General features: G+C 49.4%; 1 protein-coding gene across 1 annotated transcript in view; it reads left to right on the plus strand.

Moving 5' to 3' along the window:
* Positions 1–335: 335 nt before the first annotated feature.
* The window catches only part of TACC1 (transforming acidic coiled-coil containing protein 1), a 66,020-nt gene continuing 50,833 nt past the window's right edge, over positions 336–15,522 (plus strand). The window contains exon 1 of the mRNA XM_035138972.2: positions 336–491. Coding sequence (XP_034994863.2) covers positions 427–491 — 65 coding nt within the window. The 5' untranslated portion in view covers positions 336–426. The remainder of the gene's footprint in view (positions 492–15,522) is intronic.

Here is a 15,522-nt window from a genome sequence, read left to right on the forward strand (position 1 = left end):
AGCAGGAGGGGTTCAGAGAAGCTTCACCTGCGGAATCATCGCGTTATAAAGGCACAGGCGCCCCGCCAGAGAAAACATTGTCTCCCGGGGCAGTTAACAGAAGAGAACTGTAGCTCCCTCGGCTCACTTCGTCTCCATGTCAGGAAAAGACTCGCTGGCTCAACTTCGATGTCTCTGGGCTTTTATTGGAAAAAAGCAGAGGAACAGCTGCAGTAGGAAAAGTTGGCAACTCCGGCGGTTCCCTCGCGTCCCCTCTGCGCTGCTCCTGCGCATGCAACGCGGCCGATCTTTGCCCTTCCGCACCTGCGGACCGGGTCCGCCCCTCCGGCCGGAGCTGGGCGCGGCGCGTCCGCCTGGAGCTGCGAGCCGGCGACGCCCGGGCCCAGCGGGCGGCTCTCCCTGTGAAGCGAGGCGCCTTCGTGGGCGATGGGGGGGACCCTGAGCCGCCGCGGGCAGCCTCCGCCTCCGCCTTGCAGGCTCGAGAGGGCCGGGTAAGTGCAGGAGGAGAGACTGGAAGGTGACCCTCCCTGGCAAGGGGGTGTAACTCTGTGAACCCCGGGACGGTTTCCTTAAGAGTGGGGTAGACAGTGTGGTGCAGTGGTTAGAGCGTCCGAGAGCCCACGGAGTAACCTTGGCCCGGTCCCTATCTCTCAACCTAACCCACCTCGCAGGGTTGTTGTGGGGATAAGACGGAAAGGGGAGGCGTGTGCGCTCCTTGAAAGGTACTGTAGTGGGATACAGATGGCAAAATAATAGCTCCCCTCTTGCTCCCGTCAAAGCTAAGGCTGCACCAATTAAGTGCACTTTGTTAACTAATCAGCCCCCTACGAAAATTGGAATTTTTGAAAAGCCCCGGGCTGCCAGGAGGGAGATGTTTTCTGTGCATTGTAGTTAGACTGCAATCCTGGTCGTCTTTGCTTGATTAGAGAATAAACTTCCTTGACATCGGACAGGCTTCAGTGAGCCTGCAGAGGATTGGGCCCTTCATCTCTTGTGGGTCAAAGATGGCTTCTGGGTGGCTGTCTCCATCCCACATTCTCCCCCGTTGATGGTCATGTTCGCTCTCCTCTCTTGGAGGCAGAAGGCCTCTGAATGGGGAGGGTGGTGCAATTGGGGGCTTTCCAGGCACCTGGAGGCAAGGAGCAGGAGGGAGACTTGCAGACTGCAGCCGCCTCTGCCCTTTTATCCCGAGCTGCTGCTGCTGCACCTGGAGAAGCGCAGCAGGTTTAGCAGCCAGAAGGCTGAGCCACCAGAAGGCTGAGCCTGCCAGCCCTGCGCACGGGCAGCCAGGGGAAGTTTCTGCCATAGCTGTTTCCGGGGGGTGGGGGGACCTGCTTATTTGAATGCTCCATAGCCTTGGGCCTCCCCAAAGGGGTATTTTCCCTTGGGGTTTATCCCCTGGAGGGTGATGCAGGTGACAGGATTCCCCTTGAACTGTTGTTTGTGGGTGGGCTTCCTCCTTGGTGGAACAGCTGTGGCTGGAAGGAGTTCGGCAGGCAAATGGGGGTCAGACTGGCTTCTAGTTGAGAGGTGGAAGGTTTGGAGAGCGGAGCTTGGGGTGAGAGTGCAAATGCAGCACCCCAACTGATGGTGTCTTTGGTTTTTTCTGCTTTCTATATCTCCTGTAGTTATTATACTCTTGTGTTTGCAATTACTGCAATTTTATTATACTGTATTTTCTTTTACCTTAATCTGTTCACTGCTTTGGGAGCCTTTGAGCCAAAAAGTCCATACAGTGATACCTCTACTTACAAATAACTCTACTTATGAATTTTTCTACTTACAAATGGAGCTCCGTCCGCCATCTTGGATGCAGTTTAGATAGGATTTTTTCTACTTACGAATTTTTAGATAGGGTTGTTTTGACTTACGAATTTTTTCTCCCAATGCATTCCTATGGGATTCGACTTACAATTTTTTTTCGACTTACAAATGTGTGTTCGAAACGCATTAAATTCGTAAGTAGAGGTACCACTGTATAAATAAACCAATCAATGAGTGAATCTGGTTGAGAACAAGATGCTGCCCTAGGTGGGCTTTTGGCCTGATTCAGCACAGCATTCCTGATCTTTTGCAATCCTGTTCTCATGCTCTCCTGTTCTGCACTTGTCCACCCCTTTGCAAGGGTCCCCATTAACTTTCATGGACTACTGGAGATAGGACAATAAACCAGCTGAGCCTCTTCTCTGTGTGTCTACATCAAAGTAACTCCCACTGTGACCAATGGGGCTTACTTCCCAGGAAGTGAATTTAACATCCTGGCCTCTGAATTTTGTGACTAGTCTAGCAGATTTATTTTGACATCTTATGCCACAATAAATCTGCTAGAATTTAAGGTGCCACAATCTTTTTGTTGTTGTTGCTGCTGCTTTTGTTGAAACATAATGCTCTACCCCAGGCATCCCCAAACTGCGGCCCTCCAGATGTTTTGGCCTACAACTCCCATGATCCCTAGCTAACAGGACCAGTGGTCAGGGATGATGGGAATTGTAGTCCAAAACATCTGGAGGGACGAAGTTTGGGGATGCCTGCTCTCCCCTCTGGAATTTGTCACAATAAGCTAGCCTGATGATTACTTACTTGGATGCCTTTATAAATGAAAGGATTAGAAGTGTTGGAGGGTGAAAAGGATTGGACGTTTAAGACTGGAGGGGGATTCTCTCCTGCTGTGTGAGGTGGGTGGCAGCCCAGTGGGAGAGCACTCGTTTTGCCTGAGGGGCTCTGAGGTCCAGTCTCTGGGGTGGTCAGGTAGGACAGGAAAAATCTCCCCAAGGCCCAAGAAAGCTGCAGCCTGTGAGTGCATGGACAATGTCCCCCAAATAATTCTGGGGTGCTACTTGGTTAAGGGTGCTGAGAGTTGTTAGGGGACCCCATTCCCACCCCAGAGCTACAATTCCCAGAGTCCCCTGGGAAGAAGGATCAAATGTGAAGCCACTCTGGGAAGCCATAACATGGTACCCTAGTACTTTAAATGTATGTTGTGACTGTGGCCTATCATGGATGGAAAAGGCACAGCGAAAGGGCAAACCAGTTCTGCCAGGTGTGACTAAAAGGCAAGGGGACACCACCTGTTGCTGCCTCATTTCCTGCCAGGCTCTTGCTCCATGACTTTTGACAGCTCCCTGGCACACAGATATTACACAGGTGGAAGGGATCCTATTGCTTCATCTCTCTACCAGCAATGGAGCACGGGGCATGCACACACCTTGTCTCAGGCAGGTTCACTCTCTGGCATTTCTAGGAAGTGCTGTCTAGAGCCCTGGAGAGCTGCTGCCAATCGGTGTAAACAATATTGAGCTGATAAAAGGCACGGGAGCTCTACAACACACACACCCCTCAAAAAAACCCACACAAGTGGACTTCCGGTCTGGTCGCCATTGGGATCGGCGGGGGATTCTCGATCTCCGAGATCCCCGAGTGTTACAGAGAGGGGGGAATGCCACCCGAGCGAGGTGGCGCCCCGGAGAACCCCTGGACTGGGCTGTCCAGGGACGTGGTACCCAGCAGAGCTCCTCAAAGTCGCGGTCGCTGCGAGTAACCCCCCCTTTTTAGGGGGTGAAGTCCGCAGGCAGCGCGCGACGGAGCCTTGGGAAGATACGCTCACTCTGTGGCGCAAAGCTCCGAGCCGACACCAATTGAGCACCAGATGCCTCCAAAATCAAGATTGGATCTACAAGTAAGACTCTATTTTTTTATTCAGGAAAATTTGGACTTGGGGGTGGAATTCAAAGAAGACGGAGGTCGTTCCCCCCCTTCACTGAGGCTTTCTAGACGCAATTACCGAGCCTGCAGCTACTAAGCGGAAACGGGACTGGGAATCGTCCTAAAAATAGCAAGTAGGAGTTCTCCCCTGTGGTCAGCAGAGCCAAGGGGAGATGATTTCATTTCATAAGACTGGTTTTCTGCAAAATTGGTTTTGTTTTCTTTTAGTGGCGACCCCTTCGGAAATCGGGTGGCGGGAATCTGGAGCCCTGGCTATTGAATTTAAGATATGTCTCCGACACTTCTGCCCGAACGCCATATTGAAATTTGAGAGGACAAAGGAAATCCCCAGACTAAACAACATCACAAGATGGGAGAGAATGGACTACAAAGAGTCTGGGAAAAAATCTACGAAATTTTTGAAGGAGTAAAAGAATATAAAAGGATTACAAAGTCATGCCTTGAGACTTCTCTCCATTGACAATAAGGAAAAACACTCAAATCCTGCCATTGAAATTAGGGGGTTGGACTGGATGGCCCTTGTGGTCTCTTCCAACTCTATGATTCTATGAAATTGTGCTTATATAATATGTCCCTACTGTACTGGTTGAGAGAAATTAACACAACCAGAGGACAAAAGAAAATAGGACTGAGAAAATATGGAAAGTGTTTATTGATCATACACATGCAAATGCCCCCTGCCCTCAATATACTCTAGACCTTGAAACCATGTAAAGAAAATAAAGGAAAAATAAAAGAGAACCATCAGGATCCACATTAGCAAAGCCCTCTTCTTCCCCTGCCCACCTAATGAGGAATCCAGGAAGATCTAGTGCTCCCCTCCTTCTGCTTGGCTGTGATCCATGTTAAGTAGGAACATCTTTTATTTTATGTTTCTCTAAAATATAAAATACAAATTAAAAACAAAATGGATACAAAGGGGGAGTTACTGAGGCTTAAGACAGCTCAATACTTACTGATAATCTTCACACTTGCTATCTCTGCATGGCAAAGGTATCCCTGCCCAGGTAAGGAGAGGATGGTCCTCTTCTCTGCTTTGCAAACTTGGAACCCACTGAAGCCACACTTGCAAAATTCCCTATTGCCCACCACTCAATGATTTCACATTTACACAGGCAGCAAATGAAGGATGTCACACAAAGACCATTCTGGAATATGCTGTCTTACAACCTAAGCTCTGGGTTCCTGTTACAAGTTCCAGTTCTGTTCTGTTTTGTTTTTAAAAAACATTCTAAACTGGATTTAGATGTTATCATAGGAAGTTGTCTATAATTACTATCTATAAGAACCCATTTATAATGTTTGGTGCAAACAGTTCTTTGAGAAGAAGAAGCAGATGCTATCTTGAGGACACCCCCGCCTTAAAAAAACAAAAACAAAAAAAAACAGGTTCTGAATTTGTGCCCCACCCAAACATTGTTGGCATCCATCTGTCTCAGGAGATAATGGAAGAGTGTGCCTTCAGGGGTAAAGTCATATCATTGGAGAGTTACAGCACCTGCTGTGGCTGTAGAGACTGATCGGGGAGAGACATGTTTTGTTGCAGCTGGGGCAGATGAAGGTGTCTGGTTGTGCTGCATTAGGGTGTTTCTATTCTCGCGCTCCTCCCAGCGGTCATTCCTTCTCTGGTCACTGCTGTGGATGCATGACCTGACTGTCTCTAGGCACTGCACTCATCTGCAAGGGATTCCTGCACGGCAGAGTTGTTGTTGCCAACCTTCATGTCACATTTGCAGGTGTCTCTGTTGCACAGAATTGGTCTGCCTGGTGCCTAAAGACAGCTCTCCATAGACCATGTCCTTGGGGATTCTGTTATCTTCCACTCTGTGTACATGACCAAGTGAGCATTGCTGTCGCTGAGACAGAAGTGCGAAGATGTTGGGAGTAGCTCAGTTGATAGAGTATGAGACTCTTAATCTCGGGGACGTGAGTCTGAGCTGTGTGTTGAGCAAAATATTCCATTGCAGGGGGTTGGATGACCTTTGTGGTCCCTTCCAACTGGTACAGTTGGGGCATGTTCTCGGGGATTGTGTGAGGAAGCTCAAATGACAATCAGGGGTGGCAATTTGACCCCTGGGGTGTCTGCATCTGAGGCATTATGGGAGTTGTAGTCCAACAACAACTGCGGAGTTGCATGCTAGCCGCCACTGCCTGAAGCTTGAGGAAGGGCCAAAGCCCAGGGGAAGAGCATCTGCTTTGCCTGCAGAAGGTCCCAGGTCCCATCTCTGGCATCTCCAAGTAAACCCTCCAACACCAAAGAGCAACTGGGCTACATGGACCAAGGGTGTGATGCTATCCTGAGTCAGACCATTGGTGTTCCCAAAACAAAGAGTCTTGTGCATAAGCCAGTGGTAGCTGACCTGTGACCCTCCAGATGTAGCTGAACTGCTGTTTCCACCTGTCCCCCCCTCCCCTGTCATGGACCCCAGGCTGGTTTGCCATCCCTGACATAAAGTTCTGTGGACTCCAGTCTGCCACTTCTGATGAGGTGGACTCCCATCCACAAGAGGACCTGCCACAGGATGCTTTTCAGTTATTTCCAGAATAGGCTGTTTGCTGGACTTTGTACAACTTTTGTCTGGAGGTTAGGTAGTATTAACTATTTCATGAACATTCATTCTGATTTGTTTGCTGGGTGGGGAAAGACACAGGAGGAATATCGGTACATCTTCTCATCACTTTACCACAAAATGTCCAAAATAGTGGTGAGGGAAGCTGGTCTGTTGTGCAGAAACACCAAATGAACTTTAATAACACAACCTGAATTTGCTGGCATGTGGTGAAATCCCACTGTAAAGTAACAGCATCTCCTGAAGTGTCATGAGACTTCACTGTTGTCTCACAACTACACAAATCTCCTAAATTATTTCGGAAGAAACACCAAACCCACCGATAATGTGTGTGAAAGCTTAAAGCAAGCGTACAAGATTGAGGAAAGCACAGTGTGAGCTTTTCAGGTCAAATCCAGTGTTAACTGTCAATTTAGTACAAAACCTTATTAATGTTGGAAGAAGAAGAAGAAGAAGAAGAAGAAGAAGAAGAAGAAGAAGAAGAAGAAGAAGAAGAAGAAGAAGAAGAAGAAGAAGAAGAAGAAGAAGAAAGAAGAGTAGTTTGGATTTGATATCCCACTTTATCACTAGCCTAAGGAGTCTCAAAGCGGCTAACAATCTCCTTTCCCCTCCTCCCCCACAACAAACACTCTGTGAGGTGAGTGGGGCTGAGAGACTTCAAGGAAGTGTGACTAGCCCAAGGTCACCCAGCAGCTGCATGTGGAGGAGCGGAGACGCGAACCCAGTTCCCCAGATTAGGAGTCTACCGCTCTTAACCACTACACCACACTGGCTCTTAATTTGACATGCTCTTAATTTCAACTAACAGTCAGAGGGATAGTTAGGATGATAAAGGATATTGCCTCCCTCTGTGGGCAATGGATAGTTATGTCTTCTATTCTGCTTTTCTGTATTCCTGCTGAAGAGTTTTCTTGCCATTTTGTTTGATCAGAGTCTGTTCCTCACAGTGCAGAGATGTGTAACCGAGAGGTGGCATGAATGTGTTGTCTTTTCGGCTGTGATCCTGTGGAACACAAGAAGGCGCCTCATGCCGAGCCAGGCAGGCCATTGGTCCACTGAGCTCTAGATTGTTGAGACTGACTGGCAGCAGCTCTCTGGGAGGCATTCCACCCCTGCCGGGAGAGGCCTTTGGGGATGGAGCCTGGGTCCTTCTCCAATAGCTACCTGCAGCATCAAATCCCTTGAGGATGTACTGTTTCTGTCTCTGACATAAATGGCTGTCACTCCAACTGGTATTGCTCCTCTGTTTCTTAGAAGAAATGTAACTTGAAACTGAATGGCCAGCTGAGTCAAACCAGCGGTTGCAGTTCATATCCAGGGCACCACATACACAGCACAAATCAGAAACCGTTCAACTGAAATAAACCATGCCAGTTTGCATCTCTCTTTTTGCTTTATTAATTGTGCCTCAGATCTGCAAAGCAGTGATAGGGAAATTTCAGCCTGGGCCATCCCTGATTCAAAGCTCTGGGGGTGTCTCTGTCACCCCACAGAATCATAGAATCATAGAGTTGGAAGAGACCACAAGGGCCATCCAGTCCAACCCCCTGCCAAGCAGGAAACACCATCAAAGCATTCCTGACATATGCCTGTCCAGCCTCTGCTTAAAGACCTCCAAAGAAGGAGACTCCAGCATAGGCATAGCCAGGGGGCAGAAGGGGGCAGCTGCCCCCCAGAAGCAAAAAATTAAATGGTTAAGGCAGCAGCCGAGCGAGGAAGGCAGGCATCCCGCCGGCGACACAGCCGCCCAGAAGGGAAAGGGCTCGACTCTCGCTCCGACTCGCCCAGCTCCAGACCAGGGAAGGGTGCTGCAGTTCCCGAAGCTGCCACTGGGGGCGCGGGGAGTCCTCAGGCTGGAAAGAACTTGCTTTGCTTCCCTCATGGGCCCACACACTTCTCTCTCTCTCTCTCTCTCTCTCTCTCTCTCTCTCTCTCTCTCTCTCTCTCTCTCTCTCTCTCTCTGTTTCTCTACTACTCTCTGCCTCTCTGTCTGTCTGTCTCTCTCACTTTCTGCCTCTCTGCCTCTCTCTGCTCCCCCTCTCTCTGTCTCTCTGTCTCTCTCTGTCTCTCTCTGTCTCTCTCTGTCTCTCTCTCTCTCTCTCTCTCTCTCTCTCTCTGTCTCTCTCACTTTCTGTCTCTCTGCCTCTTTCTGCCCCCCCCCCTCTCTCTCACACACCACCTCGCCCAGCGGCTGGCCGGCAATGCTCCTGCGTGTAAACAGTGTGATGTAGCAGCTAAAAAAGCCAATGCAATTCTGGGCTGCATCAATAGGAGTATAGCATCTAGATCCAGGGAAGTAATAGTACCACTGTATTCTGCTCTGGTCAGACCTCACCTGGAGTACTGTGTCCAGTTCTGGACACCACAGTTCAAGAAGGATACTGACAAGCTGGAACGTGTCCAGAGGAGGGCAACCAAAATGGTCAAAGGCCTGGAAACGATGCCTTATGAGGCTTAGGGAGCTGGGTATGTTGCTGTGGTTCTTTCCTGTGATCCCCACCCCCACCCTGTCCCGATCCATGATGTATCCTGCCCCTCCTCCCTCCACCCCGGCTCATCCCTGTGTTTCGGTAGGATACCCTTCCCTCTGTTGTCCCTGGGGAGTGTTGGCCCCTCCCCCCTGTATCTCCATACCTTGGCCCCCACCCTTGGAGAAGGATCTGTTAGGTTCTGGGTTCAATTTCCCAGCATGCCCATTCTTGGGCAAGGTGATTGAGCGTGTGGTTGCTGAACAACTCCAGGCACGCCTGGAAGAAGCGGACCATTTGGATCCCTTCCAGTCAGGATTCAGGCCTCATCATGGGACTGAAACTGCCTTGGTCGCACTGGTCGATGATCTCTGGCGGGCTAGGGACAAAGGTGACAGCTGTTTCCTTGTTCTGCTGGATCTCTCAGCGGCTTTTGACACCATCGACCATAACATCCTTCTGGACCGTCTAGAGGGCTTGGGAGCTGGGGGCACTCTCATACAGTGGTTCCGCTCCTTCCTCCTGGGCCGTGTTCAGAAAGTGGTGTTGGGGGATGAGTGTTCAGACCCCTGGGCTCTCACTTGTGGGGTGCCTCAGGGTTCTGTCCTCTCCCCCATGCTTTTTAACATCTATATGCAGCCGCTGGGAGAGATCATCAGGGGGTTTGGGCTGGGTGTCCATCAGTATGCTGATGATACCCAGCTCTACCTCTCTTTTAAATCAGAACCAGTGAAGGCTGTGAAGGTCCTGTGTAAGTGTCTGGAGGCGGTTGGAGGATGGATGGCGGCTAACAGATTGAGATTGAATCCCGACAAGACAGAAGTACTGTTTGTGGGGGACAGGAGGCGGGCGGGTGTAGAGGACTCCCTGGTCCTGAATGGGGTAACTGTGCCCCTGAAAGACCAGGTGCGCAGCCTGGGAGTCATTTTAGACTCACAGCTGTCCATGGAGGCACAGGTCAACTCTGTGTCCAGGGCAGCTGTTTATCAGCTCCATCTGGTATGCAGGCTGAGTCCCTACCTGCCCACTGACTGTCTCTCCAGAGTGGTGCATGCTCTAGTTATCTCTCGCTTGGACTACTGCAATGCGCTCTACGTGGGGCTACCTTTGAAGGTGACCCGGAAACTACAACTAATCCAGAATGCGGCAGCTAGACTGGTGACTGGGAGCGGCCGCCGAGACCACATAACACCGGTCCTGAAAGACCTACATTGGCTCCCAGTACGTTTCCGAGCACAGTTCAAAGTGTTGGTGCTGACCTTTAAAGCCCTAAACGGCCTCGGTCCTATATACCTGAAGGAGCGTCTCCACCCCCATTGTTCTGCCCGGACACTGAGGTCCAGCTCCGAGGGCCTTCTGGTGGTTCCCTCCCTGTGAGAAGCGAAGTTACAGGGAACCAGGCAGAGGGCCTTCTCGGTAGTGGCACCCACCCTGTGGAATGACCTCCCACTAGAGGTCAAAGAGAACAACAATTACCAGACCTTTAGAAGGCATCTCAAGGCAGCCCTGTTTAGGGAAGATTTTAATGTTTGATGGATTTCTGTATTTTAGTGTTTTGTTGGAAGCCGCCCAGAGTGGCTGGGGGAACCCGGCCAGATGGGCGGGGTATAAATATTATTATTATTATTATTATTATTATTATTATTATTATTATTATTATTATTGTCTGGGCCCTCTATTGTCCCTGGGGAGTGTTGGCCCCTACCCCCGGTATCTTCCTACATTGGCCCCCACCCTTGGAGAAGGAGCTGTCATTTTCTGGGTTCCATTTCCCAGTATTTACTTTTGTCTGAGCCCTCTGTTGTCCCCTCCTCCCTGCATCTCCATACAGGGAAGCAGACACGGAGCAATGGATTCAAACTACAAGAAAGAAGCTTCCACCTAAACATTAGGAAGAACTTCCTGACAGTAAGAGCTGTTCGACAGTGGAATTTGCTGCCAAGGAGTGTGGTGGAGTCTCCTTCTTTGGAGGTCTTTAAGCAGAGGCTTGACAGGCATATGTCAAGAATGCTTTGATGGTGTTTCCTGCTTCGCAGGAGGTTGGATTGGATGGCCCTTGTGGTCTCTTCCAACTCTATGATTCTATGTTCCCCTGCCACCTCCTTCCCAAAGCCCAGGAAGTTCCTGCCCCCAGCTTAGGGAGGGAGTCGTAATGCTCATACATGCAATGTCGCGCACACACCCATCGCCCTTGCAAGCTGGCACCTCTGGCCCTAACTGTTCCCCTATAAAAAAAGCCACCACACGGCACTGATGGGAGTTGTAGTCAAACAACATCTGGGGGCACCAAGTTGGCTTTTCCAGCTCTCCTGTTGAATTTATTAAAACCATACTTCGCTTTCTCAGATTTGGCAAGAATGACCTCTACCTTTCGGTGTTTTCTGAGGGAGCTTCGAAGTGCTAGAAATGTGTTCTGTTTCAAAACCAAGAAGCTGAGAGTCTTAAGATCTGGCTAAAATATTGTGTGTTGGATGCAATTCTGTGCTAGTGATATGCAGGGCTAGAAAAGGATAGTGCCCCTGCTTGAGTGCAGAATTTCCAGGTCTATTTAAATAAAGGACTGGGTAGCAGATGCTGGTCGGGGGCGGGGGGGGGGGGCTGTGCCTGATACCTGGAGAGGTGCTGCCAGTTCCAGTAGACAATACTGGGCTTGATGGATAAATGACTTGACCTGCTAGAAGGCAGCTTCTGATGTTCCCATCCCCAACTGGCAGCATCAATATTTTAGGCACCCAAGTAAATCAGCACATGGAGTTTCTTCTGCTACTCTGAACCCATTTTCTATGGGAAAATAAGGCCATCGCAACATTTTGTCAGTGTATGGGGATACACAGCCTGTTCCTGTGTGTGTTTACTCAGGAGTAAGTCCAACTGAGTTTGGCAAGACTTCTTTCCAATGAATTGTGCATTGTCTTCTTGAATCCTTGGACGGTTGTTGTAAGAACAGCTTATCTCCTCCTGGATTTATTTGCAGGCTTTCGCAGAGCCACATCAGGGCCTCTTCCCACTCCACGTTTCTTAGCAACTGCAAAAAATGTTATGTAACTATGGTTACAGAAAAATTATGTGCTGAGGGATGTGTGCGTGCAGCCCTGCTGCCAATGGGGTGGGAGTAAGCCAAGGCTGCAGAGAGTCTAGAGAATCTCAATGGCTCAAATTCTTTCAGAAATGAAACCACAGGCCTGCTGTTTGCTGTTCTGACTCTGGAGAAGGGAGCCTTCTTTTCCTGGTGCTTTCAGTTGGAAAAGCCATCTCAAGGCTCCCTCTAGCGAGTTTTGCTGCTAGAGCTCCCAATCGAGTGAGGGTAGCATTTAACAATTCCAAACTCAATCACAACTGAGATTCTGGGCTCCTCCAGATGCTTTGCTCATTGAACATTTATCCTGACCCAGCTCCACTCCTCATCCCCGGAGGTTGTGAGGCCCCGTGTCCTGGCCATTGTTAGCGATGGGGCACTGGCGGAGCTTCATGCACTGGGGGCAGGGCCGGGGCGCGCCGCCCGGAGGGGCATGGGGCAGGCAGCTGCCATGGTGCCCTTGGGATCATGCTGCCCAGGGAGGAGCGCCCCCATCGCCCCTCCCTTCCTACGCCCCTGTGATGGGGGAATCTAACAGTTTCAGTTTCTTCTTTTTCCAGCCTTGGATTCAGTTCTCCACATTTCCAGTCTGTGATTTTTTTAAGTGCCCATGAAAATTCCCCTGCATTATAGGGCAAATTTCTCCCACTATCCACATTTTGTATGCAATTTTGTCTAATTGATCCCTTTTTGTTTTTAAATTTTCATAGTATGGTGTCTACATTTTTTTACACATTACTTTGCTGGAGAAGTGCACTGTAGAATTTGGAGAACAGCTGAGTTTGTGGCCACCTATTGTTTTGGAAAGTGCAATTTTGGTAGATTTGCCTAAGCATAGGAGAGCTTACAGGAGGCATGGAAAAGTTGGGACAGAAGGTGCCTCTTGTTGCTGAGGCCTGTTGTGTTTCATTCTAGGTGCTCCATCTGGCAGTCACTTAACTTTCACATACAGGTATGTGCATATGCCATTTAAAAAGGGGGGCTGCAATGAGAAAGGGGGGCCTGTGTGCACATCTAAGATCACTTCGTAATTTAAACCTTGAGTGGAAGTGTTTGCAGGGGCGTACAAAGGCGGGTGGGGTGGGGTGGCGCAAGATGGCCCGCTGCCTTCCCCCAGCTGTAGAGTGGCCGAGGGTGCAGCGTCCGGAAAGGCCTCCTCCACCATTGAGAGTTTGCATTTGGCTCTGAGGAGCAGCTGGTCAACTGTGTGCTGGCTGTGGGAGGAAAGCCTTCTGGTGCTCCCTGCTTGAACATCCGTCCTTTATTGGCAAAGGGCAGGGACAACAAATATGGGCCTCAGTGACAACAGCCTTGGCAAGGCACAGATTGAAATGGAGCCAATTCCCTTTCATGGGAGCCTGGCATCGGCTGTGCCATCATGTTTCATACGCTCCCACATATGACTGTCCTGCATTCAAGAAGAGATGCTCTGTTGGGAAGGAGCGGCTCTCAGGGAAGATTTCAGCCACGGTGCTGGGATGTTCCAGCACCTAAATCTAGTGCACACACAGTGTTATCAAGAATAGAGATGGACAGATCTTTTGGTTTCAGTTTCTCCCAATTTCTTCTTTTTCTAATATTAAATTATCTTCTGCCCATTTCAACACCTGCAATGTTTTTTTTAATAAAAAAAAGTCCTGAAAATTCAGAAGCATTTTAGTGTGATTTTCTTCTCAGATACACAATTTTGCATGTGATTTTTCCTTATATCATGCATTGTTGTATGGTATCTTCATTTTTATAACACTTTCCCCTAATATATATGATTCTGGAGAACTGTGTTGCCAAATTTGGAGAAGTGCAAAATTTCAATGACAGCTGTACTTTTGCTTATGTGTTTTTGGAAGTGCAGATTAATTATCTACACATAAATATGAGGAACGAACGGAATTTCTCCTAAATTGGCAAGGGAAATGAATTCTGTGGATTCCCATGCCCTTTATTTCTGAGGCTCATCGTTCCTACTTAATTTTTTCACCCTGTACCTCATAAACATCTTTTCTACCCCTGGGGCCTTTTTGACCACCTGTCCACCACTGGGCCTTTATTCACCCCTTGAATTGCTGGTCATTACAGGAACAACTGCTTAGAAATTGGTGCCTGGGTGTTTCTTCTCCTCTCCTTGTTCCTTTTCCCTTGTGTATTGTGCTTTTTAAGACTGTGAGCCTGAGGGTGAGGACTGTCTTGTTCTGCTTGTAAGTACGGTAAGCTCCTCTGGGAGACTCTTTGGCTGAAAAGTGGGGTACAAGTGCTCCAAATAAATAAATGCATACATGGAGAAGCCTTTTGAAATTGAACCTGGGACTTTCTGCCTGCAGAGCAGATGCTCCACTGCTGAGCACACAGCAGCCCTCCGGATCCTCTGGGGCTGTGTTCCCCTTACCATAGAGCAGTGAGGGCGGACCTTTTAGGTGCCCAAACTGCAACCCCAAACCCACTGATTGATCACAAAGTGCCAACACAGCAATTTAACCTGAATACTGAGATTTTAGTTTAGAAGGGGAGGTTGGCGCATCCATTTGGAGAGAGAGTGGAGCAATACAGCAATTTGGCTTGCAGCACAGGAGCCCCACGTGGTCCTGTAGATAATGCTGCAAAACAGAAGGAGAGGAGCAGATGCTGCAGAGCTCAACTTTCTCCCGACTGCCAAAAGTCAGGCCGCAGAACAGCAAATTCCTTTAAACCAGTACTTGCTAGACGAGGACCAGGAGAAGCTGCAGCCAATCTGGAGGAGGGCATTAGCAACATCCTTCAATTGTCTGGGCAGAACATCATGTGCTGCCAAGAAGAGAGCCTCCTGCCAGGTGAGCAAGAAGAGAGGGCAGGCGAGGGGGGCGGCCACAAAAGACTCACAGGCATCCTCCAAATCCCGGGTCAGGCTAGGATTACTCTATGGCATTGGTGGCAGACCTATAGCACACGTTCCAGTGGGGGCACTTAGAGCCTTCACCCCAGCACAGAGCTGGCAGAAGGCGAGGGCAGCGCATTGAGTCCTCAGCTTAACTTGTGTCAAAGTAGAAGTGCCTCGGATAGGGTGTGGTGTGTGTGTGCAAAATGGAGCCACAACCTCCAGGGCACACGTTTTCCCTTGGGGAGTGAAATATACTCGGAGTCCTGTAGTGACTTCATGCTCTTTATTGGAGCTTGTAAAACAGTGAATGAAATGCCCCCCCCTCCCAACCTCAGGCTTTTATATACAATATTTGCACAATGAGTCCTGTCTGATTGGCTGATTCTGCTTCCCTCCTGGAGCCTGATTGGTCTTTTCTTGCAGGCCAATCAGTTGTTGCATTCTACGATCCCACCAGCCTAATAGGCTGATTAACTTCTTCCTGGTCTTCTCCTGCAAGCCAATCAGTTGTTGCATTCTAGGATCCTACTTGCCTATTGTTCTAGGATCCAAGCTTAGTACATAACACCCCTCCCCTCTAAGTTCTTGTTGTGCCCGGAAGGTTAGCATTCGTAGTCGTTGAGGTATGGTGGTCACCCACGTATGTGTTGTGGTCTTAGGTGTCTCTCGGTAGGGGTTCCTGGTTCTGGCTCTTGTTCTGGGGCTGCCGGCTGTGACAGGGTCATTGGGTTGGGCGCCGCTGGTCCACTCGGTCATGGTTCTGGTTCCTGTAGCTGTTCAGCCTCTGGACTTCCTAGTTCTGCCTCCTTTACCTGCTCCTCTTGCTCTATGGGC

Source organism: Zootoca vivipara, chromosome 15 (assembly GCF_963506605.1).
Source record: "Zootoca vivipara chromosome 15, rZooViv1.1, whole genome shotgun sequence".
In the NCBI taxonomy this organism is placed as follows: domain Eukaryota; kingdom Metazoa; phylum Chordata; class Lepidosauria; order Squamata; family Lacertidae; genus Zootoca; species Zootoca vivipara.